The sequence below is a fragment of the Aspergillus ochraceoroseus genome (assembly GCF_002846915.1).
Source record: "Aspergillus ochraceoroseus IBT 24754 chromosome Unknown P175scaffold_2, whole genome shotgun sequence".
NCBI classification, from domain to species: Eukaryota; Fungi; Ascomycota; class Eurotiomycetes; order Eurotiales; family Aspergillaceae; genus Aspergillus; species Aspergillus ochraceoroseus.
The window spans coordinates 1,570,433-1,597,679 of NW_024468477.1; the positions used below are offsets into that span (position 1 = coordinate 1,570,433).

At 50.5% G+C, this 27,247-nt stretch overlaps 12 protein-coding genes across 12 annotated transcripts; 5 read left to right on the forward strand and 7 right to left on the reverse strand.

The window, feature by feature from the left end:
- The first annotated feature begins 926 nt into the window (after window positions 1-926).
- Window positions 927-2,896, forward strand: P175DRAFT_0499174 (putative ethanolamine kinase). The gene is made up of 6 exons (XM_040896674.1): window positions 927-1,116; window positions 1,215-1,502; window positions 1,565-1,676; window positions 1,765-2,228; window positions 2,305-2,645; window positions 2,702-2,896. The coding sequence occupies exons 2-6, from the start codon at window positions 1,320-1,322 to the stop codon at window positions 2,871-2,873; spliced, it is 1,272 nt and encodes a 423-aa protein (XP_040754036.1). The 5' UTR covers window positions 927-1,116; window positions 1,215-1,319; the 3' UTR covers window positions 2,874-2,896.
- A 171-nt stretch (window positions 2,897-3,067) lies between these two features.
- On the reverse strand, window positions 3,068-4,180 carry P175DRAFT_0430679 (sugar phosphate isomerase/epimerase family protein; the record flags this gene model as incomplete). The annotated part of the gene is made up of 1 exon (XM_040893440.1): window positions 3,068-4,180. One exon carries the CDS (start codon window positions 4,178-4,180, stop codon window positions 3,068-3,070), a length of 1,113 nt encoding a protein of 370 aa, XP_040754037.1.
- Window positions 4,181-4,670: 490 nt separating this feature from the next.
- P175DRAFT_0529720 (sugar porter family MFS transporter) lies at window positions 4,671-6,435 on the reverse strand (the record flags this gene model as incomplete). The annotated part of the gene is made up of 3 exons (XM_040899715.1): window positions 4,671-5,039; window positions 5,106-5,822; window positions 5,899-6,435. The coding sequence occupies 3 exons, from the start codon at window positions 6,433-6,435 to the stop codon at window positions 4,671-4,673; spliced, it is 1,623 nt and encodes a 540-aa protein (XP_040754038.1).
- A 407-nt stretch (window positions 6,436-6,842) lies between these two features.
- P175DRAFT_0499176 (shikimate dehydrogenase family protein) lies at window positions 6,843-8,042 on the forward strand. The gene has a single exon (XM_040896675.1). It carries the CDS (start codon window positions 6,856-6,858, stop codon window positions 7,870-7,872), a length of 1,017 nt encoding a protein of 338 aa, XP_040754039.1. The 5' UTR covers window positions 6,843-6,855; the 3' UTR covers window positions 7,873-8,042.
- Window positions 7,964-9,469, reverse strand: P175DRAFT_0499177 (inositol monophosphatase family protein). Its single transcript, XM_040896676.1, has 5 exons — window positions 9,070-9,469; window positions 8,863-9,003; window positions 8,357-8,795; window positions 8,172-8,300; window positions 7,964-8,119 (listed from the first exon to the last, which is right to left on the reverse strand). The coding sequence occupies exons 1-5, from the start codon at window positions 9,239-9,241 to the stop codon at window positions 8,020-8,022; spliced, it is 981 nt and encodes a 326-aa protein (XP_040754040.1). The 5' UTR covers window positions 9,242-9,469; the 3' UTR covers window positions 7,964-8,019.
- A 182-nt stretch (window positions 9,470-9,651) lies between these two features.
- On the forward strand, window positions 9,652-10,260 carry P175DRAFT_0499178 (type II 3-dehydroquinate dehydratase). The gene has a single exon (XM_040896677.1). It carries the CDS (start codon window positions 9,689-9,691, stop codon window positions 10,148-10,150), a length of 462 nt encoding a protein of 153 aa, XP_040754041.1. The 5' UTR covers window positions 9,652-9,688; the 3' UTR covers window positions 10,151-10,260.
- A 26-nt stretch (window positions 10,261-10,286) lies between these two features.
- Window positions 10,287-13,192, reverse strand: P175DRAFT_0453395 (putative C6 transcription factor QutA; the record flags this gene model as incomplete). Its single annotated transcript, XM_040894542.1, has 2 exons — window positions 10,287-10,532; window positions 10,599-13,192. 2 exons carry the CDS (start codon window positions 13,190-13,192, stop codon window positions 10,334-10,336), a joined length of 2,793 nt encoding a protein of 930 aa, XP_040754042.1. The 3' UTR covers window positions 10,287-10,333.
- A 721-nt stretch (window positions 13,193-13,913) lies between these two features.
- Window positions 13,914-17,405, forward strand: P175DRAFT_0453398 (putative quinate pathway repressor protein QutR). The gene is made up of 2 exons (XM_040894543.1): window positions 13,914-16,650; window positions 16,729-17,405. Exons 1-2 carry the CDS (start codon window positions 14,173-14,175, stop codon window positions 16,990-16,992), a joined length of 2,742 nt encoding a protein of 913 aa, XP_040754043.1. The 5' UTR covers window positions 13,914-14,172; the 3' UTR covers window positions 16,993-17,405.
- Window positions 17,406-17,600: 195 nt separating this feature from the next.
- P175DRAFT_0431072 (putative cytosolic Cu/Zn superoxide dismutase) lies at window positions 17,601-18,245 on the reverse strand (the record flags this gene model as incomplete). Its single annotated transcript, XM_040893460.1, has 2 exons — window positions 17,601-17,923; window positions 18,005-18,245. 2 exons carry the CDS (start codon window positions 18,243-18,245, stop codon window positions 17,601-17,603), a joined length of 564 nt encoding a protein of 187 aa, XP_040754044.1.
- Window positions 18,246-19,710: 1,465 nt separating this feature from the next.
- P175DRAFT_0529728 (DUF3405 domain-containing protein) lies at window positions 19,711-22,822 on the reverse strand (the record flags this gene model as incomplete). Its single annotated transcript, XM_040899716.1, has 4 exons — window positions 19,711-22,227; window positions 22,508-22,639; window positions 22,698-22,760; window positions 22,811-22,822. 4 exons carry the CDS (start codon window positions 22,820-22,822, stop codon window positions 19,711-19,713), a joined length of 2,724 nt encoding a protein of 907 aa, XP_040754045.1.
- A 743-nt stretch (window positions 22,823-23,565) lies between these two features.
- Window positions 23,566-24,919, forward strand: P175DRAFT_0555318 (uncharacterized protein; the record flags this gene model as incomplete). The annotated part of the gene is made up of 3 exons (XM_040900625.1): window positions 23,566-23,619; window positions 23,766-23,816; window positions 23,884-24,919. The coding sequence occupies 3 exons, from the start codon at window positions 23,566-23,568 to the stop codon at window positions 24,727-24,729; spliced, it is 951 nt and encodes a 316-aa protein (XP_040754046.1). The 3' UTR covers window positions 24,730-24,919.
- An 874-nt stretch (window positions 24,920-25,793) lies between these two features.
- Window positions 25,794-26,633, reverse strand: arfA (putative ADP-ribosylation factor; the record flags this gene model as incomplete). The annotated part of the gene is made up of 4 exons (XM_040893541.1): window positions 25,794-25,886; window positions 25,944-26,009; window positions 26,109-26,353; window positions 26,486-26,633. 4 exons carry the CDS (start codon window positions 26,631-26,633, stop codon window positions 25,794-25,796), a joined length of 552 nt encoding a protein of 183 aa, XP_040754047.1.
- Between the last annotated feature and the right edge of the window lie 614 nt (window positions 26,634-27,247).

Here is a 27,247-nt window from a genome sequence, read left to right on the forward strand (position 1 = left end):
AACAACCCCAACACCGGCGGGCAGTATGATCCCACAACCCAAAATTGATAGAAAAAAAAAAAGCATGTAGCGCCCCCTCCACAGCTAAAGCGCATGGGGATCTTTTCTTGCGAAGAGAAACCCTAGCCCAGCCATAGATTGTAAAGGGAAAAAGGAGGACGCAATTGCTCTCCAGAGCCGGGAACGGAAGGAAATCCACAGAGAAAAATCCCAAAGAGAATAACCCTCAGCAAGCCGCCTTAGCGGAGCTCCGGTAATGATTTACATGGTATGTAAACCTCTACTGATGATGAGGAAAGAAAGAAAAAAAAAAAGTCACAAAAGCTGGGAGGGACGAGGTTTTTGTAGGTGAGCCGGCAGCGAGGTGCTAGTACACAATAGGACTAGCGTGGACTAGTGTCTTTTCATATTTACGTAATGCACTAGGGCTAGGGCTAGTCTGGATCAAGTGAGCGGTGAACGGGGTGAAAAAATCACATGCAAATGGTTGGGGCATGAGGACAGATATGGTTAGATTAATACAGGTACAGATTCCCTGGCGGGGACTTGGTAACTTTGTGTAATATTACTGACTTTCAGGGCGGAGGATTTAGACGAACTGGATGTTTTTGGCATGTTTTTGGCCAGGGACAATGCAGGCACACAGGCTGATAGTCTTAATCAGTCCCTGGTTTATGCTGATGAGATTTCAATCCTACCAGCTTAAATTAAGTTCTGACCCGCAGTATCTGTTCTGTTCTTCGTGGACAAGTAACAAACTTTAGGTACCAAGAGTAACTTCAACAGACCAGAATTCGTAGGAAAAAAAAAAAAGAGGGGCCTCAGGATCCGCGGGTTTTGCTCCAATCATAAACAAGGTGGCACGAGACCTCCATAGTCGACATGGACAGCATCCTCTCTTCTCCTTTTGATCGTTGTCTCCTCCTTCCAGACCATTCTTTTCTTCTCCATTTCTGCCCCTTTTTCCCCTTCTTATCACTTGGCTCCTACCAAGTTTTGTCCGAGTGTCAATTGCCGGTCGATTTGTGCTCGTTCTGTTATTCTGGTGCCTACCTCTTTTGTACCTAAGGCAGCCCGCTTGGTTACGATACCCACGCCTTCTTTATACTATACTAGGTATGTTCTGTCGTTGTCGCTGGTCTAGTTGGTTCTTGACTAGATCTATGTTTTTGTAAGGGGTATTTCTCATAGCTGACTGTTTCATGTCGCTCCAGTGCTTTGACCGCTTCTTTATATAATATATATAATATATATATATATACCCACGACACCTTTTGTTTCGCCCACTTCCCTCTCCCTGACGCGCATCTACAGACAAAATGGAAGCAGTACACAAGTCCGCTGCTATCGCTGTTTCTCCCCCTCGTTATATTGCCAAATCCTATAACCATGCGGACTCGCACGCTTCAGCGCTGCGGCTTGTGCTCACGTTGAACCCGCACTGGGAGGGCCCTGAGAACAAGATTGAGTTTGTGCGATTCACGGACGGAATCACTAATACTGTGTGTGAAGATTAAAACTGACCCTGCGTAAGCGACTAAGGTAGACTAACGTGGCTCGGTAGCTTTTCAAAGCCATTAATCGCAAACCCGGCTTGACTGAGGATCAGATAGACAACGAAGCAGTCCTCATGAGGGCGTACGGTAATCATACAGAGATTCTCATAGACCGTGAAAGTATGCGATACCAGGATTTTCCCTCCTTGATACTCTCTACACACTGCCCAGCGCGACATTTTGCTAAGTAAATTTGGTCCCTCTATAGGAGAAACGAACTCGCACGCTCTTCTAGCTGGATTTGGCCTGGCTCCGCCCCTCCTGGCGCGCTTCAAGAACGGTCTCCTCTACCGGTTCATTCGAGGCCGTCCTGCCTCCCACGAGGACCTGGTGACTGAAAGCGTTTGGCGCGGGGTGGCCCGCAGACTTGCTCAGTGGCATGCTACTCTTCCCACTTCCAGCACCACTACCCCTCCCGCATCTACCAAGGAGCTGTCGGTTTTGGACGCCGTAGATGTGAGTGCGGATGTCCAGCCGCTGGAGCCGGAGGACGACCTGAAGCAGATCCAATTTAAGCAGCCTAGTCCCAATATCTGGACCGTCATCCAGAAATGGATTGTCGCTATGCCCACCAGTACCGACGCTCAACGGGAGAGGAGACGCGATTTGCAGCAGGAGCTCGAGCGGGTTGTAAGCGAATTCGACGGCGGAGGCTGTATAGGGGAAAATGGGGTATGTTGCACAACAACCGTCTGGGATATAGATGCGTACCCCTTGTGTGAGCTGAGTCTTAACCATAATTGCTTAGTTGGTATTTGGACACTGCGACCTTCTCTGCGCCAACGTGATCATCCTACCCCCTGAGGAACAGACCTCCGATGACGGAACACAGAAGGTGAACTTTATAGATTACGAGTACGCTACGCCTGCTCCGGCCGCCTTCGACATTGCGAACCACTTCGCCGAATGGGGCGGTTACGACTGCGATTACGGCATGATGCCGACCCAGACGGTGCGACGCCAGTTTCTGACCGAGTACGTGCGCAGCTACGCACAGCACCGAGGAATTCCCGAAGCATCACAACCGGACATTGTGAACCGACTGTACGAGGAGGTGGATCAGTACCGAGGATTGCCTGGACTGTATTGGTATGTACTATGATCACATTTACGGGAGTGGATTTCTTTTCTGACACTCCATCTAGGGGTATTTGGGCTCTGATCCAAGCTCAGATCTCACAGATTGACTTCGACTACGCGTCGTACGCGGAGCTGCGACTGGGAGAATACTACGCATGGCGAGCTGAGACGGACGGAAGCCGAAGCGGAGGGGAAGAGATGCCGCTGCGAGAGCGACGATGGGCACAGGAAGCGTAATATGAAGGAGGGGGGGGGGGGGGTAGATATCCAGAGACACAGAAGATTTGATTTATTCAACAAAATCCGTGATGTAAAACGGGATGCATGAGCGGCGTTGTATTCTTTCTACCTTGTATTCTACAAAGGTGACATTTATACATGTATGTTAATCACAACCGGCTCTAGATCAGATACAAGGGTGTCTCTCTCAATTACAAGCGATGGTGCACCACAGCACCATCTGTGTCCACAGGCAGCTGCATGGTCCTCTCCCCCGCAAGAGGCGTAGGCACCTCGACATCCAACTCCAAGGCCTGGACGACCTTCCTCCAGGACTCCATCCCCCGCTGGGCATGCAACGCGGGCGTGATGGGGTCGGGATCGGCGCAAGTCCTCGAGAACAGCTCCAGCGACACCCACCCCTCAAAGCCTAGATCGAAGAACTCCCGGGCGACCTTCAAAACGGGCAAATACCCGCCGCGGTCCTCTTCGCACGGGAACAGCCGCGCGTTGCGCGACCAGTTCATGCGCGCGGGCTGCCCGGCCACATAGAACGGATGCTTGTCGTCCAGCGGCGCCGCGAGCCGCTCCCCATCGACGAGCTGGATGTAGAAGATTTTCGTGCGGTCCAGGTCGCCCGACGCGGCGGCGTGGCGGAAGCGCGCCAACGAGGCGTCGAGCTCGGCCGCGGCGTTCGGAGTTTCGCCCGACGCCGCGGCCGGGTCCGCATACACCCTGCCGGCGAGGTTGAACGTGTCCAGACACAGGCCGAAGTTGTCGCGGTCGACGGCCCGGACGACCCTCCAGGCGGCTTCCCAGGTATCGATGTGGCTGGACCAGCAGAGGGCCTCGTAGACGAAGCGGAAGGGCGGGGCCTGCGCGGCGCCGAGGTCCGCGATGGCTGCCAGGTCGGCGACAATCAGGTCGAAGTCGGCGGATGTGCGGGGCGCGCCCGTCGCCGGGTCCGCGGGGAGGAAGTTGGCGGGGATCTGGATGAGGTCTGTATTCAGGATTCGCGCGAGCTCGAACCAGCGCGGGAGCTTGTGCGTGAGCAGGTGCGCGGTTTGCGTGCGGTCCAGCAGACCCTCGTAGAAGCCAAACGGCTGGATGCAGATCACGGTGAGGTTTAGCGACGTGCATACGTGGGAGATGTGCTGGGCGGCTTGTTGCGAGGAGCCGTGGAACTGGGTGTTGGCGAGATGGTCCAGGTCGTCCATGAAGAGCTCGATGCCTTCGAAGCCGTATTGCGCGGCCTGGTGGAGTTTGTCATCGAGGCTGTGAAGACCAGGACGGCCGAGGGACATTGTTGGGATCCCGATTTTCATGTTCTTCATTTTGTCTTTTCTTCTTCTTCTTCTTCTTCTTCTTCTTCTTCTTCTTTCTATTTTACTTCTTTTTTGCCTTCAGGGGTTGAAGTCGGAAGAGAGACAGAGACAGAGACAGAGACAGAGACAGAGAGAGAGAGATGAGTCGCGGAAATGAGACGTCAGATTCTTCGCAATTAGATCAATCTAACTTAGTCCGATTAATTCAACCAACGATCAAATAAGATCTCTCTTTAGATCCCCAGCTGGTAACAAATAGAGAGAGATACTCCGTAACATGCGCAGAGTCCCGAGTCCATGTTGTATACTTCACCGGCTAAACGCTTCCCGGCAGAGCCTTTTTCCCCTACTCCGGATAACTAATTGCACTCCGCATTCCTCCACATTCCCCGGAAGTATTTGTATAGAACCCGAAAAGAAAAAGAAAAGAATGATTTGCAGTTGAGACATATTAATTACGAGTAAAAACATTAGTATACTAAAAAAAAAATTATTTCGGAACCACCTCGACATGCTCTCCCGGCATTCCAGTCCGCTTCAGCTCAGACTCCTCGATTTCGTCACGGAATCGCTCCTCGTCCTCGCGGAGCTCCTTCAACAGCTGCTCGTGCGCACGCCACACTGGCTTCTTCTCGAACAGAGACTCCATGCTCTCCAGCGGGATACCCTTGGTCTCCGGGATCAGGAAGAACACAAAGATAATCGAGAGCAGCATCATCGTGGCGAAGAAGAAGTACACGCCCCAGTTCATGCCGGCGAACATTTGCGGCGTGAATCGCGAGATGAGGAAGTTCCAGAGCCAGTTAGAGGCAGCGGCGCAAGCCTGAGCAAGGGATCGGACATCGGGATCAAACATTTCCTAGTATTGAGTTGTTAGTTGTTTTTCAGAGATCGTAGGTTGTAAGGAGGAAAAGCAGAAACATACAGAGTTGATGACCCATGGGGTCCCGTTGTAAGAAGGCGTATAGAATATAGTCCAGAGGTAGAAGAAAAACATGGCAGCAATACCCCCGCCGCTAAGCTTGGTGCCGGGCGGATTGTTCTCAGGTTTGGCGATCTTGATGTACGCACCGACTACCCACAGGCAGACAGAGCCACCGGCCGCCCCGATCAGGAGAAGGGGCCGACGTCCAACACGGTCAATCAAGTACAGGAGCCAGATGATGGTGACCACGGCCTTGACGACACCAAAGATACCAGTGGTGAGGAGACTGGTGTTGCTGCCCGTGACACCAATGCTCTTGAAGATAGTAGGGCTGTAGTAGTTGATGGCGTTGATCCCCGATCCGTTCTGCCACAAGAAAAGCATGCTACCCAAAAAGAGGCGGTACAGGATTCGGGGGTTGGCCCAGGCAGCACGGAAGGGGTTCCAGAACCCCAGGCCAATGGTCGAGCGCTGGTGCTCCAATGCCTGGTCGATCATGCTCACCTCTTCCATCATGTAGACATGATCTGCAGGGATCCCCCGGATCCAGGCCAGGGTCTCGATACCCTTCTCACGATGGCCACGCAGGAAGAGCCAACGGGGAGATTCACGGACAAAAAGCGCACCGATGATGAGCAGACCAGCGGGGATGAGTTGCACCGCGAAGGGGATCAACCATTGCTTGTGGCTGGAAGGGAGGGTCTCGTCCACACCGTACTAAGCTTCACATTTAGTTGCACACGACACCAGTGAGAGACAGACAGAAGAAAAAAAAAAAAGAAAGGGAAAATACATTGATCCAAAAGCCAACAACACCACCAATCTGCCAGCCCATTTCATAAACACCGACCAGACGACCACGAATTGCAGGCGGTGCCATCTCGGCGATATAGATCGGGGTGATATTGGAGCCTACACCAACGCCTACACCAGCCAGGACACGTCCAGCGTAGATTAGACCGAGTCCACGGGCGCCATTCGCCCCAAGCATCAGACCAGCCCCCAGGAAGAAAACCACAGCAGAAAGCATGAGACCCCATCGACGGCCCCAAAAGTGACCGGCCGGGTAAGCGACAAGAGCGCCAAAAAAGGCACCAGCCTGGTAGAGCGACACGATGTTTGCGCTGACCAGATCCTGCCTGGACTTGCTCATGTCTGACCAGTGAAACTCATCCTTGAACGACTGGAGACTGAGAGTGGTGCCAATAAAGGCGCTGTCATACCCGATCATACATGAGGTAAAAGAGGCGACGGCGGCCAGGAGATAAACGCGCCAGTTGTAAATTTCCTTGGGGGTTGGTCGGTCCTCGATGAGGGCGAGAAGGGACATTTTATTTCTATCACTTATATATATATGTATAAAAAAAAAAAAAAAAAGGTAATATTAGAGAGGTAAAGGGAAGAAGATGGGGGGAAAAGATGGAAGACCAGACAGGGGAAGACAGGGTCCGATATAAATATGCAGTGAAAGAATTTTACCTCCATTCTCTTATCCCCCAGTTATAAGTTTGTGGGGGAAAGCTTTTGGGTTGTGCTTTCTGGGGTTAATGAACTAATGGTATTATTTCCTGTGCAGAATCTACATTTCCCCATGGGGATTGCAAATAAGCGATGGCAAATCCAGATCCCACACAGTCCAGGGAAAGTATTCTCCCGCGGCTAAACGTTCCCCGCCCTCATATATTCTGGTCTCCCAACACAGGAAACATCTTTCTCTTCTTCAAACTCAGACTAAAAAGAAAGAAAGAAAATGGAACCAATTACTATCCCCGAGGAGAGAGACGGTGTCGCCTATCTCTATGGTCATCCGCTGCGCAACTCCCTCTCTCCCTCCCTCCACCAGACCATCTACAACACACTCGGCCTCAACTGGACCCAGATCCCCCTTTCCAGTACCAATGGCGCCTCGTTCACGCAATCTCCCGAAATCTCTACCTTCCTGACTTCCATCCGCTCCAACCCAAAGTTCGTTGGCTCGTCCGTCACCATGCCCTGGAAGGTCGCGATCATGCCGCATCTGGACGACCTCACCGAGGACGCGCGACAAGCCGGTGCCTGCAACACCATCTTCCTGCGCAAGGATTCCCCCGGAGACGACACCTCCAAGACCTCCTACGTCGGCACCAACACAGACTGCATCGGGATCCGCGAAGCCCTCCTGCAGAACGCCCCCACAGGCCCCGACCACTTCCGCGGGAAGCCCGCCCTCATTGTCGGCGGCGGCGGGACCGCCCGCACCGCCATCTACGTGCTGCGTTGCTGGCTCGGCGCCACCAAGATCTATATTGTGAACCGGGACGCCGCTGAGGTCGAGGCCATCCTGGCCGAAGACAAGCAGCGCAACCCTACCCCGTCGGCGGATTTTGCGCCCCTCATCCACGTCACGGACCCCGTGATGGCGTCTACATTGGAAGCTCCCGTAGCGATTGTCTCGGGGATCCCCAACTACCCCCCCAAAACGGAGGAGGAGCTGCGCGCGCGCGAATGCCTCCGGGTTCTTCTGGACCGCCAGACGCACGAGAAGAACCAGGGTGTCATCCTGGAGATGTGCTACCACCCGCTGCCCTGGACGGAGATCGCACAGCTGGCTTCTGATGCGCGTTGGAAGGTGATTCTCGGCTCGGAGGCGCTGATCTGGCAGGGTCTCGAGCAGGCGCGACTCTGGACGGGCACAGATATCATTGCGGTGCCGGGTCTAGTGGATCGGGTGAAGGCCGTGGTGGCACAATCTATCGCTGAACGGTCGAAGACATCATCGAACCTTTGAAAACTGGCTTCTTTCCCAGATGATAATGATAAGAGGACATTTTTTTTTTTTTTTCAAAACATATTATATGTTTATGATGTCATCTTTCCTGTATATATATATATATATATATATATGTCTGATATCCATTACATAGATTCTACGAGTTTATCGGACATAATCTAGCTGTCGCACCCTCCGCCAGACTTCACGTGCCGTACGTTCCTGGGACTCTCGTCCTGTTTCTGTTTCCGAGGGACCAGCCGGTCTACATGATTAGTATCAGCTGTGGAAATCAAGGTCTATTAAAGAAGACCTACCGAATAGCCAAATACAGTCGACTTCCTAGTCGCACTGGTTCAATCGGTGCGTTGATATCCTCGGGCGGATTCGCCGTCGTGACCAACCCTCCAGCTTCTAGCAAAATCGCAATTCCAGCCGCCACATCCCTATCCCAAGTTAGCTTCTTTTGAAACTAAACATTAAAGAAAGAAAAGAAACTTACCACTCCCAACACCCCCCTTCCCACCAAATATCCACCGATCCCATAGCCGTATACGCCAAATCCATTGTCGCACTCCCTAAGCTTCTCATGCCATGGACCATGCCGCCCTTACCACCCCGCCCGCTGCGCTCCGCAGCCATATTTACAAAGCTCTCAATCTTCCTGTGCATGTTGCCATCGGGGATATCGCGACGGTCTTTGCCCCACTCGCACGCGAAAATGCACTGGGACGGTGCATTGGACGGCATGGGAGGGATGGACGGGTTGCGGATGAGCGGGAGCTGGCGTTTTTCATTGAGCCAGGCGCCACGATGGAGACAGGATGAGAACAATTGATCAAGGAGGGGCGCATAAACAACGCCGATGACCGGGTACTGGTTTACGACGAACCCGATGGAGACGCAAAACATAGGGAAAGCGTGGGTGAAGTTGACGGTTCCTGGGTTTAGTTAATCACAATAACAATAATAATAATAATAATAAAAAAGCAGGAAGAAAAGGCGTACCATCCAACGGATCAACACACCATGTTGGCTGTTCATCGATTAAATATTGTCGGGACTCGCCTTTGGCGTAGCTTTCTTCCCCGAGGAATTTGTGAGAGGGGTATTTCTTTTGAACGGCGGTTTTGATAAGGGCCTCCACATCTGTTTTTTTTTCAACAAAAAGTTAGATTAGATGGAACTTGAAGGGGCAAGGCGTCTATTCTATACCTTCGTCGGTCTGTGTGACTAGATCAACTGCATTCTCTTTCTCGCTGTAAGTTGGTTCGGCGTTGCGCTCGTCAATACGCTCTAGAAGCAGTGCACCGGCTTTGCGGGCGAGATCGATAGCAAAGCTGTAGATCTCGTCGAGCTGGTCTTGGGGGATGGGACAGTGTGTCATGGTGATCAATCAAGAAATGTGCAAATGTTGTACTGGTGAGTATATTCCTGGGGGTTTGGAAGTGAGTCAGTCGGAGACAAGAAAGAAAGAAAGAGGCTGAAGTGGAGATGGATATTCAGCCGTCAATAACCGAGTCGGACTTCTGATATGCATTGATAATAACTGTAACATAGTTAGTTAGTTAATGCATTAATGTGATAAGATCCACTGGAGAACGGGAACCGGAATGTTACCTAGGTATGGAGTAGTGCCTGGAGAAATTTCCGCTCCATCGTGGCTTCATATTCAGGGTGCGGCTGAGCCTTCTCCCCCGGCTAACTGTTTTACCCGCTCCCACTTCCCCAGTCAAATACAACATGCAAGCAATAGGTATTATTAGGTATATAAGAATGTTATAACCTCACACCCCTCTTTGACAAACCAAAAAAAAAAAAAAAAATCTACACAATGGCCAAATCAATCCTCCTCATCAACGGCCCCAACCTCAACCTCCTGGGCACCCGCGAACCTCACATTTATGGCTCAACCACCTTAGCCGACGTCGAGGCCTCCTCCAAATCCCACGCGGCGGCACTCGGCGCTACCCTCGAAACCTTCCAGTCTAATCATGAAGGTGCCATCGTGGACCGTATCCAGGCTGCCCGGGGCAACGTCGACGGCATTATCATCAACCCCGGCGCTTACACACATACATCGGTTGCTATCCGGGACGCTCTACTGGGCGTGGACATCCCGTTTATCGAATTGCACGTGAGTAACGTCCATGCGCGTGAGCCGTGGAGACATCACAGTTACTTTAGCGACAAGGCATCCGGGATTATTGTTGGTCTGGGGGTGTATGGGTACAAGGTAGCGGTGGAACATGTGGCTATGAACTTTAAGCCGTTGGAGAAAAGGGCAACTTTGTAAATAAGTCGGTTAGGTATTCTTCATTTCACTCTGGGTTGTGTTGGCGTTGAGATGTGGAGTGTAATTAATATATACAAGAAGAAGAATCATAATAATAAAAGTCCCCCCGCCTTTCACATTGGTACATATGTGTTGCAAAAAAAAAAAAAAAAAAAAAAAAGAAATAATAATATATATAATTCATCATCTCTTCGCATTTAGGTTAGCCTCGCTGGTGACTTGGGATTCGTGCCGGACGGAGCTTGCACCAGGAGATGTCAATGACTGTGTTGAGGGTAGCAGGAATGACTCCGTTTGCGTGGTCGTGTAGGGATAGAGGTCTGGGATTCCGGCCTCGGGAACGAATCCTAAATTCTGCATGAACTCGGGTTGATTGTCCATTCTTCATCACCGTTGGTTAGTAATATTTCAGTCTAGACGTGGGGGGGAGGGGGGAAAGGAACCCAACCTGTCTGTGCCATCAAGAGAAGCCAGTTCGTCGAATAGGGCATCAAGGTCGGGAGCGATGCGTGGTCGACGTATAGACCCGTAGCCATCCATGTCGACTAAAGAGTTAAGCGGCAAGTTCGGATCACTATAGGTAGGTTGGTATGGTGCTCCAGGGGCAGAAAATGGTGTGGTCAATTCGGATAGCATTGGGCCTTTGGCGGGCCTTGAAAGTGAAGAGCGGGGTTGATGGTTTGGCATGGATTCTTTGAGCTGCGAGGTTGCATTAGACGCCTCCATTCCCGGTGCCATATTTAGGGATGACGGGGGTGTCGGCAAGGACAAAGCAGCGTTGTCATCCATGCTTGCGGATGTTCTCATCCAAGCCGGCGAGAAGAATGAGTCGGGGACCGAGAGGCTGCCGGGGCGAACTTCACTGGCCATGCCCAGAGGCCGCGGGGTGCTTACAGCGCCATTTAGAGAATTTGGAGGCAAAGAACTACTGTACGCGATCCTTTGCGGCATATCTACAGGCACTGAAGTAGCAGCAGGTTCAGATCTAGCGGGACGGGTGGTATGATTCGTCGACCAGATAGGTGCAAGATGCGACGAAAAGGATTGAAGCTTGCTCTTTAGGCCAGGATCGGTCTCAAAAGGCAACGGGGTATTATTCATTTTTAGGCCGGCATATGGCATGCACATGGTTAAGATCATCCCAAACGTCGGGCACGTTGCTGAAATACTATAGGCATCCATGTACGACCGAAGCAATGACAGAAGACGCATCGAGCTGTCGGCCGCACGGTTGAGCCCATTTGGATCGCCCCGTTGCGCTGAAAGTTGGATCGTGATAACTGTTGCGACGCCCTCGTACATCATCTCAAGTCCGAAGATGTGGGGTGAAGGACACTTGGTGGGAAGGCTTTGCAGGTCGATACGATAGCTCTTTGGAAGTGCTGCGACCCAAAGCTGCAGTTGCCGCTCAAGGGCTTCTAGATGTGAAAGGGAACTTGTCGAGGTTTGTCTCCAACAACAGAGGTCGTTCAAAATGCACATCAAGGAGACCAGCCGATTGAAAGTGCTCAGGGCGTGCAGCGGCCCGCGGTGAAAGAAAGCGCGGGACGATTCTACGGGACGAAAACCAGTCTGGTCCTCCCAAGGATGCCATTCTTCCAAGCCATCCTCATCAACAGGGCCGACCTTGGTCAGATCACCCTTGCGCAGTGAGGGTACCTGACCTGTTTGCGCCGCTACCAACGTTTCGAGGATGAAGCACCCGAGGAACACATGTTTGGACCGCCCTGCAGCCTTACTCTCTTCTGTCGAGCTCGCGGGTATGGCGAGAGCTTTCAGTCCTAAGCTTTGAGCGATTCGGACGGCCTGCCCCACGAGTATCCACGCGGCTACCCAGTCCTGCTGGCCTAGCTTGATGAGAGCTAAGATTAGAAGTGCCTGAATATGGCCGACTTCGTAAACGCCGTCTTCTTCTGGAATCAGGCTTTTCGCTCTTGCGTACAACTGGGTCGGGTCGGGTTGGTCACCCGGCAACTCTTGCAACTGGCGTGTAGCAGAGGTCGACGCTTGTTGGGCGGATGCCAGGGCTAGAGCCGCCCACAGCGCAGCGTAGTCTCCTGAACCAGGCGAGGAAGGAGATATGCGGCGATCATCTTCCGAGTGGCGGAAAGCCGTTCGAAGGATATCATGCTTTTCGAGTATTGGGAACCAACATTGGGTGTAAGAAAAGTAAATATCGAGTAGTGGCCATGGGTTGGACGGAAGTTGGGGGTATCGGTCAGGGGCTGTGGAAGGAAAATTGGGGCGGCGTTGTAATGCTAGTTGGTCAAAGAGGAGGCCGTCTGGATTCCCAGGTTGATTTCCCTCGGGAACAGTTTGTGTACCGGAGTCTTTGGTAGTGCGAGTTGAAAGTTGTCGGTGCGTCGACGGCGTGGCTGTAGGTGTTTTCACCAGTGACGGTCCTACGGTCAACGAACTCTCGCGCCCGTCCCCAAGGAGATCCGGACACTGCCACTCTAGGTTCTCAGCTGAAAGTACGCTACTACCTTCAGCATCTTGCGGAGAATCTACGTCCCCCGGGGCTCTGCCTCCTCTGTCCTGCTGTTCCTCGTCAGGCTGCTCGATGAAGGTCAAGAGTCGCTCAATTTCTTTGAGAACAATGCTATTTTTCCATGACGAGAGCAAAGTATCGGATCCCTCAGCCTCCTTGCCCATCGTAGCCAGATGGCTAGGCATATTGGCTGTCCTCAACAAGGCCCGAACCACTTCCTCACTGCCCTGTATCTTGGTAAACACAAGTCCCCATAGCACCTCGAGAGTACGGATGTACCCGGTCGGCAGGCCACGCTTCTTGGGGTTGGCCTTGTAGGTACAGGGCCGTGACAGTGAGGCGCAGGTGGAACATATAGGCTGCGCTCCATCGCACTTGTCCTTCTTCGATCTGCAGCTATCGCAGGCACGCGACACTCGCTGGCGTTTCGGATTCGCCGTCGAGTCGTCCGTTGCTGTAGAGTTCGGCCGACTATCTTTCTCGATAATATCTGTCAATCGCCGTTTGGACCTCGCATTCCCGCCAGAGGTTTGGCGCGTATCACCGCTCATGATTGTCTATACAACGAACCACTAGACCGCGCTGAACGCAAGCTCATCTTCAACACGGTGCAGGTGAGATGAACGCTTTGCCGGAAAGGCAGGCTCTATGAGATCGATCTCCCTCCCCCCACTTGGTCCTAGCAAGGATGGTAGATAATTCTCAAATTAACAGCCCTTCCAGCCACAGATGATCCAACCAGATCCAATCGAACGGGAGAAAAATGGTCGAGGATGCAATGCAAGGGTGGAAGGTCCAAAAAGCGGAGAAAGGGAAAAGTTCAGGCCTTCAACAAAACTTCGAAGACAAAAACAAAAAGTTGGGGAAAACCCGGGTGGGATCGCTTAGCCGGTGCCAACCCCCCGAGTAGATCTCAGATTCTGCGTCAAAAGTCTGGGAAGAAAAACTTCCTTGAAGGCAATATGAATCAGGTGAGCAAATTGGTATTAGTCTAGTTTTAATTCTGGGAAGACGAACGGACATTACTCCCGAGGTCGTCTCCTGAGGCTCCCAGGCCGGACATTCCCCGCGGGGTAGTTCTACCAATAAACTCGCCGGTGTCAACCTTGTGTCTTTCAAATGATTTCTTCTGACTGGCGGATCGGGAATATGGCTTTTCCCTGGTCTCCGGCTGAGCGCTTAGCCGCTGCTTTCCCCAGGCTGCAAGGCACCCACCCATCCACCCCAAATCTCGTTTTCCCCCGCGAGGTTGAATCCCTCCACAGTCCACACTCTCTCGCGTCTGACGGTCTGACTCGAATGAATGCTTTGGCGGACGAGCTAAATTAATTTCTGGGGTTTCGTTTTAGACGCTAACTGAGTCTCCCATCTCTCCTTCTATTTCTGTCTTTCTCCCTCTCTTCCTCCTCCTCCTCCTCCTCCTCCTCTTCCCTCGAACCCTTCTGCGCCCTCTCCGGTAATGTCGGGCTGAAGACGCCCTGATCCTTATGACTATACATCCCAAAAAAAGTATTCCTACGTCTGTCTCGTCATGTCGATTCTAGCGCGACCGCTTAAGCGAAGGTTGGACGATCTCGAAGGGCTTACCGATCAGCAACCCCCTCCTCTTTCACGCGGGTTTCGTCAGGGGACAGCCCATCATCCATCGGAGGATTCTATCTATTGTGGAATCGACTATTCCCACTCCAATGAACGCCCAAATACATCAGGAACTGCCTCGCGTTTTGCCTCCCCGTTTAGGGACTGCAACTCTGGCCGGGCATCACCCACACGCTTCGAAGAGCCTTTCCAAACGCAAAGGAAATTCTCGCAGAATGCGTCGATTGTCTTGATTGGTGTTCGTGGTACGGGCAAGTCGAGTTTTGCCGTTATGCTGGCGGCGACTTTTGGGCGGCGTGTAATCGAAGCCGATCGATATTTCCGAGAAGTGACGGGACGCTCTCGGGCTGCTTATAAAAAGGAGCATAACCTCGCGGAGTACCGGCAACGGGAGATGATGGTGATGGAATCCATGCTTACGGAACATCGGGAAGACTGTGTTATAGTCTGTGGTCCAGGAGATGTTGAGCGCAACGGTCAAATCCTGCTCAGAGAGTATGCGAAAACCCACCCGGTCATTCACATCGTGCGAGACCCCAAAAGTATCCAGTCCTATCTCAAAGCTTGGGATACCCATAAAGTTCGTCGTTTGCTTGAGCTCTCCGGTCCCGTTTATCGCGCCTGCTCGAATTTCGAATTCTTCAACGTCTCTGAGATGGCTAGAGGAGGAGACCATACCCTTGGCAACAAGGAGGGCCAAAACTACAGCCAGTGGGACGCCGAAGTAGATCAACGAGCACAGACCTCCACTCCATTCCTTATGCTAAAGCGACTACAGCGTGATTTCCTCCGATTTGTCACCTTTGCTACGGGGGATATCGCCGAATTGCAGAACCAGCTTCCACTTTTTCCGCTCTCCTTGCAACCGATCGAGTCCCGCCAGTTTACCTACGCGGCGACGGTGCCGATCTCGTCACTCTTAGAACGCGACCTAGATATCGAAGAGCTAGAATCTACTGCGGACGCTTTTGAGCTGAAGATTGATGTTTCTGCGCCTCCTTCTGCCCATCTCGGTCTAGACTCGAATCTCGCAGGTGGGATTAGTCAAATGGTGGCGAGAATTCGACGCAATATTATCGTGCCCCTGATCTACCACGTCGAGAATACCATCCGGCCGGCTTCCCAATATACGGAACCCTTACGGCGCTCTGATTCGTCATACCTGGAACTATTGCAGCACGGGTTACGCTTAGCTCCTGAGTTTGTGACTGTGGATCTGTCGTTTGATGATAGTCTTCTATCTCAAATAGTGACTGCCAAAGGATCAACCAAAGTGATTGGGCATTATTCAGTCCCTCAGGCCCTTCCCAAGGGCTGGGATAGCCCCGAATGTTTAGGCCTGTACGAAAGGGCCAAGCGACTTGGGTGTGACATGGTTCGATTGACACAGCCTGCAGCCTCGATGGACGATAACTTGGCCGTGCAACGCTTCCGTCATCAAATCAAAACCATGCCAGGACCGCAGCTCCCTATAATCGCATATAATTCTGGCGCCTTGGGTCGACAGTCCTGCTGTTTTAACCCAATCTTGACTCCTGTGACTCCTCGACTTTTAATCTCTGAAGCCTCAGCAAAAGGCCTGCCCATGATCACCTTGCAAGAAGCGCTGGACGCACTTTACACCTCCTTCGTTCTGGATCCCATGCAATTTTTTCTTTTCGGTGCCAATGTCACCTACAGTTTGTCTCCCGCGATGCACAACGCGGCCTTTAAGATGTGTGGAATGCCCCATTTTTATGCTATCCACCAAGCACCGACACTACGAGGCATCAAAGAGCTGGTAGAAGCCCCGAACTTTGGGGGAACCAGTGTCAGCTTACCATACAAAACAGAATCTATACCCCTCGTTCATTCTATGTCTCCGCATGCACGCGCAATAGGCGCTGTTAATACTTTAATCCCCATTCGCAAGCTCGAAGAGAGTTCAGATAACTCCTTGGATATGGAGAAAAGCCGTGCAGGTCCAATTAAGGGCTTACATGGAGATAATACCGATTGGATCGGAATCTGCAACTGTATTCGACGGGGCCTGTCACCCGCGAATGTCATACGTCCTACTACCACCGCACTGGTTATTGGAGCTGGCGGAATGGCCAGAGCTGCTATATACGCTATGATTTATCTAGGGGTACAGAATATTTTCATCTGGAACCGCACACTCAGCAACTCCGAAAAGCTCGCGTACCACTATAACCGGCAGAATTTGCACGCTCCAGGGAAAAGTGGACCGGATTATCGTCCTCATATCCAGATCTTGAGGTCGTTACACGACAACTGGCCAGCCAGCTATAAGCAGCCAACCATCATCTGCTCATGTATTCCAGCGCATCGGATAGGTGATCAACCCGCACCAAACTTTCAACTTCCTCCTCAATGGATTGAGTCACCAACTGGTGGAGTGGTTGTGGATGTAAGTACCAAAAAATCTAAAGAATCTATATCCCCAATGCGTACTAACCAAAACAAAAAAAAAAAAAAAAAAAAAAAGCTTGCATACAAACCCCTTAACACCCCACTAATGAGACAAATACGATCTCTCTCCCACCGCGGCTGGGTAGCTCTTGACGGTCTCGATTTCCTCCCCGAGCAAGGTTTCGCCCAATTCGAGCTTTTCACTGGACGTCGTGCTCCGCGACGTCTCATGCGCACGATCGTCTTGCAAGAATACAAGGCGGAAGAAGAGCAAGAAGAGCAGTATGATCATAGCGCTATGCGAACCCGACTTGAGAATCTAGATGGGCAGCCTACATGAAGTTTTTGATCTGCTAGGGATATGGGAAAACGAATAATATATGGCATATCATATAATGCTTCTCCTAGGGATCATTGGCGTTTTCGATCCTCCCCCGTTCCGAACTCGAACAATCAAGTATCTATTACCCTGAGGGTGCTCGTGGGGTGGGAATGAGTCTCACCGTTACATCCCGTTGTCACACGTCGTCTAGGTTTAATCTCCGAAACAGATGATATTTTCAAACTACTGATGACTTAGATGATTGTTGTCGAAGCGCCTCAGATTGGGGCCGCTGCATATAGCAATAATGTGGCGCTCAGCAGGACAGCAGCGCCCTACAGAGCCCGGCGCTGCTGATTCCGGAGTCAAAAACTTTCATCCTGCTTCCTACCTTAAGAGCAACTAAGCCTTTTTTTTTTTTTTTTTTTTTTACGACTATACCTGCATAATGAAATGAAAATCCCACGATGTTAAATCTGGTGTTCTTCGTTGTCTACCTGTATCGGGTAAACACGATATGATGATTCCTTAAAACAAGTTCTATGTCTTTTCTTTCCATATACCAAATGGAAACCGCATACAAACATAAATATGATACAACCAACAGGGCGATATATGCTTGCCCATCACTTACCTCCGGCCAACTCCTCAAAGTTGCCACAAGCCAGTCTCGATCCATTCGGCGAATGAACCACCAAGGAAAGGTCGCCAAAGTACGCTGGCTGGCCGGGAGTGTTTGAAATGAAATAATCTATGTATGATTCCTGGAAGACTTCGTTCGGAGGAGCAAAAGCCGGCCCGTGTTTACCGCTCAGGTCGCCAACTTGGCAAGTTTGAGGCGCGGTAATAACGCAGGGAGTTGCGTCTCCACGACCATAGGGGTCGAGATGGCCGCCTGTTGAGTAGCAGTTGCCATCTTCGGGGACTGGGTGCTCGTGGATATGGTATGCTATTTGGTAAGGTTAGTAATAATAATAAAAGATATAAATTTATGTGAGAGACTGCAAGAAGAAGAGGATGGGTGACTTACTAAGGTATTCACCTTCTGGGATTCCTCCGAAGAAGGTGACTACACGGAGTCCCGTGGAGTCGGAGGCAGGTATGATTGTGACGCCACCAAACACGGTTGTGTTGTCCTTGGGGGACAGCGATGCTTGAAAGAATGAGTCGCGCTGGTTATCGGTTACGACAGGAGCATCGGTGTCGGTGCCCTGGACGAATGCTGAGAGCGCTAGGCCTAGAAAGGCTCCCGTGAGCAGCTTAGAATGCATAGTTAAGTCGATGGTAGTAGGTAGTCAGTCTTGTCGACAGGGTTGTGGGTGAGATTGTAGACCGAGAGAGGACCAGGTTAAAGAGAAAAGAAAAAGGCAGTTAGGAAATGAATGTAAGGGGGCAAGGGAGCGAGCGGTTGTTTGCGTCGCGCCGTGGAAAGCTTACAATGTAAACAAAAGGATCTTGAGGTCTCGTGAAGGAAGAGAGTTGTCAGAGAGCACCACAACAGTCAACTGCTTATATATCAAAACATAGCCTACATGGGGTTTCCTTGTCTGTGAAACCCTGGGATAAAATTAGGGGCAGATTCTCGGGGCGATCATAAAGAAAGCCATGATCCTTCGAACTGGCGAACAACAATAAGCATTTAGCGCTGGATGAATCCTCGGAATATTGTCCCCTTATTGGGTTTTCAAGGGCCCAGCGGGGTCCCTAGAATGATGAATATACTGTAGGAACCAAGTGCTGGCTGTGCATGATGCTTGTGAAGGAATATTGGCTGGCACTGCCACTGATTTTTGGTTTTAGCTGGTCTCAAATTTGGTAAATAACAGTGCTCACATAATGTGATAGAGCCAGGAAGACCTATAATAATAGCCAAGCAAGTCTCTTGTAAAAAATAGAATAACTTAGCTAACTGGCACTCGACAATGAACTGGACACTACTACTCACTTAGTCTTGTACTCGATCTCGTCTTCTGCCCATGTGAGATTGATGACAGCAGTTCTTGCAGCTCGTATAGGTGCGGAGCTGTCTGCTGCAATCTAAGGCATTAATCAGGGAAAACGGAGAGATGGAAGAGAGATGGAAGAGAGATGGAAGAGAGAGAGAAGAGAGAGAGAGAGAGAGAGAGAGAGAAAGAGAATAAAAGGAGAGAAGAGATATGCCTACTGGGATTTGAAGATGAAAAGAGGAACTGGAGCCAAGCACTACCCAAACAGGAAATCCATCCTGCCAACCTCCACCTTCTTCTCTCACCCAAATGAAGGAGCTCAGTCGAGTATATTGAGTGCATTCCAAGCGCGGGAAAGTAAACAGCTCAGAATCACTACGTTATCCAGCAGTGACCCCCTCCATGCCCTAGGCCCCGAGCAATCGCCCAGCAAGGGATTACAAATTTGGAGGCTCTGCTCAAGACAAACGACTTCGCGAGGTCCACAATAGCAAATAATATGTATTACCTGAAGAAGGAATTGAATATCCAATGCAGTTGATTCTCTCTAACCATCAAGGTTCATCATCATATACACACAAACATGAAGAATCAAAAGTACAGCTCCAGTCGCTGTTTATTCAAACGCCCTGTTCGCCATCAATCCACATAAACATCACCAATGTACATATAGAATTAAGTCGTTACAATCTTGAAAACTCCCTTTAAATGTCCAGTCGTTAGTCCCGTAAACAGCAAGAGATCAAGAGATCAGGAGGATGAAACCTCTCGCAGGCGTTCAAAAATGCAGTTACTCCTCAGAACTCTCCTCTTCATCGTCAACCCCGTCATCGATGATCATATCCACCTCTTTCACAGGGTGGAGGAGCATTGGTGGTAAACACATGCGTCCTTCACCAGCAAGTTCCTCTTGCTCCCCACCATCATTATCAACTTTGTAGCCCAGCCAACGCCTCCAGAGATTTGGCGAAAAGCCCGCGGAGTAGAACCACGTTGTGCCACGGAAGTTGTGTTCACGGTCTCCAAAGACGGACGTCCGTGCTCCTCCTGATGCACCATTGCGTCCAGCGTTGAAAACAGATTCGAGATACTCGATAGGCCATCGGCGATCGATATAAACTGAATGAGGTACATACACTGCCTTGAAGCCGTGATGTAAAGCGGTGGTGGCTGGCCACATTTCTGAGAACATGGTATGACGTTTGAAGAGTGTCTCCTTGTGCATGGTGTCCAACAATTTTCGCGAGAGCCGGGAAGCCGTAATGATTGCCGTTCGTCGTGGCGGCATTCCGTTCTCCTTGTTATAACCAGTAACATCATCTCGAAGTAGCCAGGTTGTGCTGTCAGGATCATATAGAGGGTTGAACACAATCAGGTCAGCTTCTTCATCGACTCCCCATTCGTACCGATCCTTGTCTATCGTCGTTTTCGGGATCCCTTCTCCTTCGACCTCTAGAATGTCTTGCTCATCGGGACGCAGTGGTCCCCAAATAGGCTTATCACCTAGACGGCGGAGGGCACTCTTGTCACCGCGAGAGAAGTCTCCGGGTGACCCTGCACTCCACATGTTGTTGGGGGTGTTGGTACCAATTTCGGTTTGCACGCGAACCATTTGCCTAAAATCTTCCCAGGATCCATGGACAGACGGAACGTAGAAACGAGCGTTTCTCTCCCAGAGCCCCTTTCGGGGCTGTTGTCGTGCCCAGCCAACTACCTTGTCAAAAAAATGGTACCAGTGGCCGGAGTATCTAGTATCCATCTCCCAATTCCAATAATAATCATATTCTGGGTGTCGGTATGCAAAGTACTGCATGGGCATGTAGGTGCTGCGATATACGCCATGAACAGACAACCCACGAGCCAACGTTTCCTCCAACCCCGGGTAGAAGAGCGCCATTTGCTTTTCTGACCAAAGGATACCCATCCCACGGAATTCTTCAGGAAGAGCATCCCTGAGCACCCGATCGTATGTTTTGTCGTCCGCCCATATCTGGAGATTTTCATCCTTCACATGAACCAGGAAATGAATCGTGTACTCTCCGCCGGACAGGAGTGAGAGCTCGGAGATCAATGATCGCAGGTATAAGATATCCTCCGAAGTATATTGGAAATTATGCCATGTTCTGATCACGACTGCTGTTCGAGGTAGGCGCTGCTTTCTCCCTTGGGGTTGTTCAATCTCATTCACAAGGGTCTCGTCCGGTTGTTTGTCTCGATTTTCAATCCCGACAGGCATGGCGTAAAAGCGGTTAAGCTGCGGCTTAGGGAGATCCTGGAATCGATGGCTATTGATAGACGCGCACCGATTCTGGGCAGCCGCCCAGTTTACTCGGCGGAAATCCACTGGGGGGAAATCGTCCCAGATACGCTCCGAGCCTTCGCGATGACCTTCTAGGCCCGCGCCAATGCCACCTTTTCGTACACTGTACCCCAAGCCATAAGGACCAAGGCGTCCAAAACGATCGAAGCAAATGTCGTCCTGAATTCCTAAAATCTCATTTGAGCCCATCACAGCATCTGGGAAACCTTTTGGGACTCCAGGATAATAGTGAACCCAAGGGATTCGGAGTGTGTCATCATCGTCCAAGAAGCACTCATATTTTTTACCATACTTTTCAACATATTCCTCGGAGGCATAGTCGGGGTAAGGATTAAAAGCTGAGCTAGTGAATGGCAAGATCTGGTCCCGAGATTGAATGTTTGTGGCATTTACATTAACTTCAATGTCAGAGATCATGCCTTCAGGGTCGTCGTTGGGATACTCCGGAACCTGTCCTTTGCGGGGAACTAGTGTCCGAATACCACCATGATAGCGCTTCAGGAAGGGGAAACTCTCCCACTGGGGTGCTTTCTGGGGAACTTTAGGCAGTTCGAGCGGGGCTGGTGCGACGTGCGATTTGATGGTAAAGCGGAAAAGAGTGAGGATAAAGATGAGGAGGGCAGAAAATAGAGCGAGACAGAGCCATCTCATAATTCGGTGGGGGACACGATAAAAGCCGATCCTGGTCCGAGTCCGTCTCGCGGTAGCAGGGGTATTCAACATTGGATAGGAGGAAGCTGCAGAGGAGGAGGAGGAGGATCTGACAGAGTCATCGCCGCTGTCGCAGTCTAATGAAGTGTGACTGTCGTGGCGGTAATGATAGTTTTTGCGGGCAAATTGTTTCTCGATATCAATCCCATCATCGTGCGTGTCTGGTGGGCTAGATAGCGCATTGTAAGAGGGCGAACGCCTCCTTTTCTGGAACCTCATGATGTGGTTTCGACGATAATTCGCATAAACTGGAGGAGAAGGCGGCAACGAAGTCACCTAGGAATCGCACGATAATCCACAGAAAGACATCAACGCGTCGCCAGTGGTAGATCAATAGGAACTGCAACGGCAATGGCTGTTAAGAGGGCGAAAAACCATAGTATATTAGTGAGAGGCTGAATACCTAAGTTATTCTAATTGCAGACAGCAGTGATATGCGGCACCGTCAGGTAATAGTATCAAACCCGCCGAAAGCGATACCCAGACGCATACAAAAGCAGGTAGAGATGGAATGAGGGAACAATGTTCACCTCGAAAGGTGTGGTCAATCACTAACAAATGACCGTTCAAGAAGCTGGAAGAAATCTCCAGATATTCGTCTATGATAATGAGAATTATGGTGAAGACGGAGGAATCGGCAGGCCTTGTACTCGCCAACATCAACAAAAGAGGACCACAGTAACGGCAACTATAGAGCTGGTGTTTGTAGATTGGGTTGCCCAAGGGATATCCAGACGCTTACGCACCAAAGCGGGCCTGCCGCCTTGGTTTGGCCAATTGGCGGCTGCAAAACAATCGAAGTAGTAGTTCTGAAGGCTAATGAGCATGGATACAGCAATAGGATAAAGAAAGAACTTACACATTGATTCATGATGAGACGGCCAGTTCTAAATACTCATTAAAGACATGCAAGAGAAAGAATGATGAATGAGGAAAGAGGAGAGAAGGAAAGAATGTGGACTATTACTGCATTCGGTAGGAACCCCGTGACGTTCCTGATTAGGCTTAGGTCCTCGGTAAATATACACTAACCCATTTAGTCTGCTTCAACCCAGATAGGAAATTGAGGGCGAGAGCGTTGGTCAACGACGTACTCTGTTTCTCCAATGTCAAGACGAATATTTCATAATGCAGATCAACTCAGAACCTATAGGATTCCGCCACAAGTAGTATGGTACTTGGCATACGTTTTCAAAATTCCTGGGAAAAGGACAATGCAGGAACCTAGAAAGCTTATTGGTACAGTAGGGTCTTCTTTTCCCTTTTCTCTGCACAGGAAGACTTCCCCGGCTCCCATGACTCTTAAAGCCCTTGCTCTAGACTACCAGTGGACCAAGTCCAGGTCCAGGTCATGCGTAGGCACAAGGAGCGGAAAACTCACTATTGTGACCTCAGCTTGCCTGAATGGGCATTTACCTCGCATTCCAAAAACCCTCGGGGGCGTTACTCACAGCTGCTAGATTATAGGATCCCAGGTTCAGGAGAAGCCCTGCCCAGTGAGGTCATATTGTGTGATATAAGAGACAACCTATCTTGAAAAGATCTTTGAAGCTGGGCTTCTCTACAAGTCTACATCATACTGACACCTGGGGAGCGGTACCGTGGTTCCCAACGATGCCATCCCCAGACAATAGCATGCTTCTCACTGGACCACACGGCGGATTTGCGGTGTGATGTAACTGCATCAAGCATAATTTTTCCAGCTGTCTCAGTTTAGCCTCTTTTCCCCATCACCTGTGTCGCCAGGGTTTTCTATAAAGAGCCGTGGGAGAATAACCATGGGCCTCAAGTTCTGTCTGAGCTGGAAAGGGTAGTGCAAGACCCAAATTCATAAGTCTTCTATCAAACTCAATTGCTCTAACATGGTGTGTTCATTCACTTTATATATCCCTAAGAAGAATAATAAAAAACTAACAATTGGTCTCAATTAAGGAAAACGAGACCCTCCTTGAGCTCTCCTCCCCGGCCCAAGCGGACTTCACCTCCCCCACACTTTTCTCCGCTTTCCACCCCGAGCTAGCTCTCCTCTTTATCCTCCCTCTGACTCTCTTCCTCGCCCACTCTATCCGGAAAGACTACCATGCCTTCCTCGCCCTGGGACCAGGCGGCACTCCCTCAACTCCAGCAGGGTACCTCCGCATATGCCTCCTCCGTCTCGTGACCATCCGCGACCCGTTCGCCCCACCGTCTCTACCCTCAGTCCTCCACCCCCAACAGGGCTTCCTGCAACGCAATGCCCTCTCTATCCGCCGTGGCCCCCGCCCAAAAGTCGTTGGCATCGCGCCCCAGCGCCAAGTTACCCAGAAACCCGGCGCAGCCATGTACGACGCTCTCTCCGCAGAAATCCATCGGCTCGCCCGGCAACACCCAGAAGCATTATACACCGCAACCTCGTGCTTCGAGAAACACAGCACGGGGATCTTCTGCCGCCTCAGTAACCCAACCATGTCCACAAACCCGTGCAACAGCGAGACCTGCAAACAACCTCGTCCCTCCCAAAACTTGAACCTCCGAGTCACCTGCAACGGCGAAGTCTGCCACTCGCACCCCAGCGACGGAAGCCTCCATCTTACCCTCCACCCGGCAGACGTGAAACTTGTTCTCGAGCGTGGCTGGGCCCAGCGACACCCTCTCGCACGGGAAAGCTGGTGGTGGCGGAGAATCGTCCCGACTGGGTTTGTGATGATCTATGCTCCCCGCGACGCGGAAGAACTGAAATGCGTGGTCGAGATAATCCGTGCCGCTGCGTGGTGGGTTAGCGGGAAGGAGTTACAGTAAACTACCCACCCGCCTTGCCTCCGAGCACCTTGAACTGCTAACTACACTCTCTGTGTCCTGCATACTCTCCTAAGTGGAGAACTAACTCGACAGGAAGTTTTGTTAATACTGACTGACTGACAAACCATCCAACGATCCAACCATCCAACCAACCAACAAGCAGACAAGCAAGCAAACAAAAGTGCCCTGTTAAATTCAAGTCATAGTGATTTATCTTGGAAGTATGCAGGCCAGAGTGTGTAGGTCCCCGTCCCCTATTCCGAATCTAACCCGATGGGCCGACGAAACCAAAAACATCATGATATCACGATATACCGATATACCGATAATTTGACATACAAAAACAAGAGAAAGACGACAAGACAGCATGCGCTGCTACAATAACCCAGATCGCAAAGGCTATATATATACTCCCCCGTTTTCTTCCATTATCGCTTCCTCTGGTTTTCATTTTAGGAGTTTGCTTTCTTTTGATTAATAACACTGCTATCAAATAACACAGCTATATGAATACAGTTTAAAAGTACCTGTGCACAATCTACACTCTTGCAGGAACAAAAAAAAAAAAAACGCATGATTTGAAAAAAATCAACGTACATCTGCCGTGGTTTCTTTCTCTCCGTGTCTCTCTTTATCGGCGGCAGTTTTAAGGTTGAGTCGAGTTGAGTTTTGAGTTGATGGGGGGAAAAAAAAAAAAAAGAAATATAAATTAAAAAAAAACATCAAGCATAAAAAATTGGGGGGAGCAGGGAGAGAGAGAGAGAGAAATGATATGAAGAAAGAAAAAAAAAGAGAGATATAGGAAAGGTGGACGATTTGAAAAGGAAAAGATTTTAAGCACAAAGGACAATCGTTGGGATCGACGCGGGGATTAAAGAGAAAAATGAAAGCTAATAGCATAGAGGAAATAAAGAGCCGTTAGAGAACATACAAGCACCACCTAGTAGCATATATCCCTTCCCTACACGAGGTGTCTGTCGGCCCCCCAGTTCCCCATCCATCATCCCCAACTCCCAGTCAAAACTTCCAGGTATCTATCCACACTCATCACAATCGGTTACCGTTTAATCGCGGCCAGTCTTCCGCAGTGTCTCAGCAAGCCATTCAAGACCTTCGTACAGACCATCACCGGTGGTAGCGCAGGTGGATTGGATGTACTAAAGAGAGATCAGTACAGAACGGGGCCAACACGAAGCACGTGATAAGCAACTTACCCAGGGACGGCGAGTGAGAGATTGCAGACCAAGCTGCTGGGTGATTTCGGCAGGGCTCATGGCATTCTAGAAGACAAGAGTGATTAATATCTATCATGAACCGCATTATCGACTCATGCAATGGGAAGGAGAGAGAGAGGAGAGAGAGGAGGGGTTGCTGCATACAGGCAAATCTTGCTTGTTGGCGAAAACAAGAAGAAGAGCATCACGGAGTTCATCCTCGTTCAACATGCGCTGCAACTCTTCCCGGGCCTCGACGATACGGTCGCGATCGTTGCTGTCGACGACGAAGATGATACCCTGGGTGTTCTGGAAGTAGTGTCTCCAAAGAGGACGGATCTTGTCCTGACCACCGACATCCCACACGGTAAACTGAATGTTCTTGTACTCAACAGTCTCGACGTTGAATCCTGTAGACAAGTAGACACCGGGGTCAGTACTTTTATCTCATGTAAAATCCCATGCGCGAGCGACCACAATCCAAGCAACGGAGCCGACCGAGGTTGGGGAAAGTCGGCCCCAGAAAGGGGAAAAGGACTGACCGATTGTGGGAATGGTGGTGACGATTTCACCGAGCTTAAGCTTGTACAGGATGGTGGTCTTTCCGGCAGCATCGAGACCGACCATCAGAATTCGCATCTCCTTCTTACCCCATAGTCGATCGAACAGTTTCGAGACGGTGAGACCCATGTTGGCGGCGAAAGGGAGTTGTTCGTCAAGGTCTAGGGAAAGATGCGAGTTAGACAACACAGATGATCAGTAGACACGAAGAGGACGGAATCAGTGGAAGCCGTTGATGGAACAAGGAATGATATTCAGGTAGGAGGGTCGTGGTCAGATGGGGAAGAATTAATGATGGGGGATGATGGAAAGGCGGACGAGGGGCGTTAGGTGGTCACGCCGGGAAAACACCGTGTGCGAATCAGGGGTGAACTGATACCATCCACCACTCAAGGATTGGGAGGTGGCAAGACAAGAAGAGACTGGACTGCTGCAAAGAAAATGGACCGACTAGAGGAGAAAACTTACCAGAGGAAACAAAGAAATGGCGGGGAGAGAAAGAGAGAGAGGACGTGGGTATGAAGAAGAGGGAAGAGGAGGGAAGATAGTTAACAACCACACAGTTCAGCAACAGTAATGAGTGTGTCTGTTTTTGTCAAAGTGTGGGATTTTTGGGTGCCAAAAATGCCAGGTCGAGAAATTCAGCCGGTGGCGTAGCTTCCGTCACTAATGAACCACCACCAGAAAGAATTAATGATACAACCTCGTGGGATTTGTTTCTTATTTAACTTAAAAGGTGGATG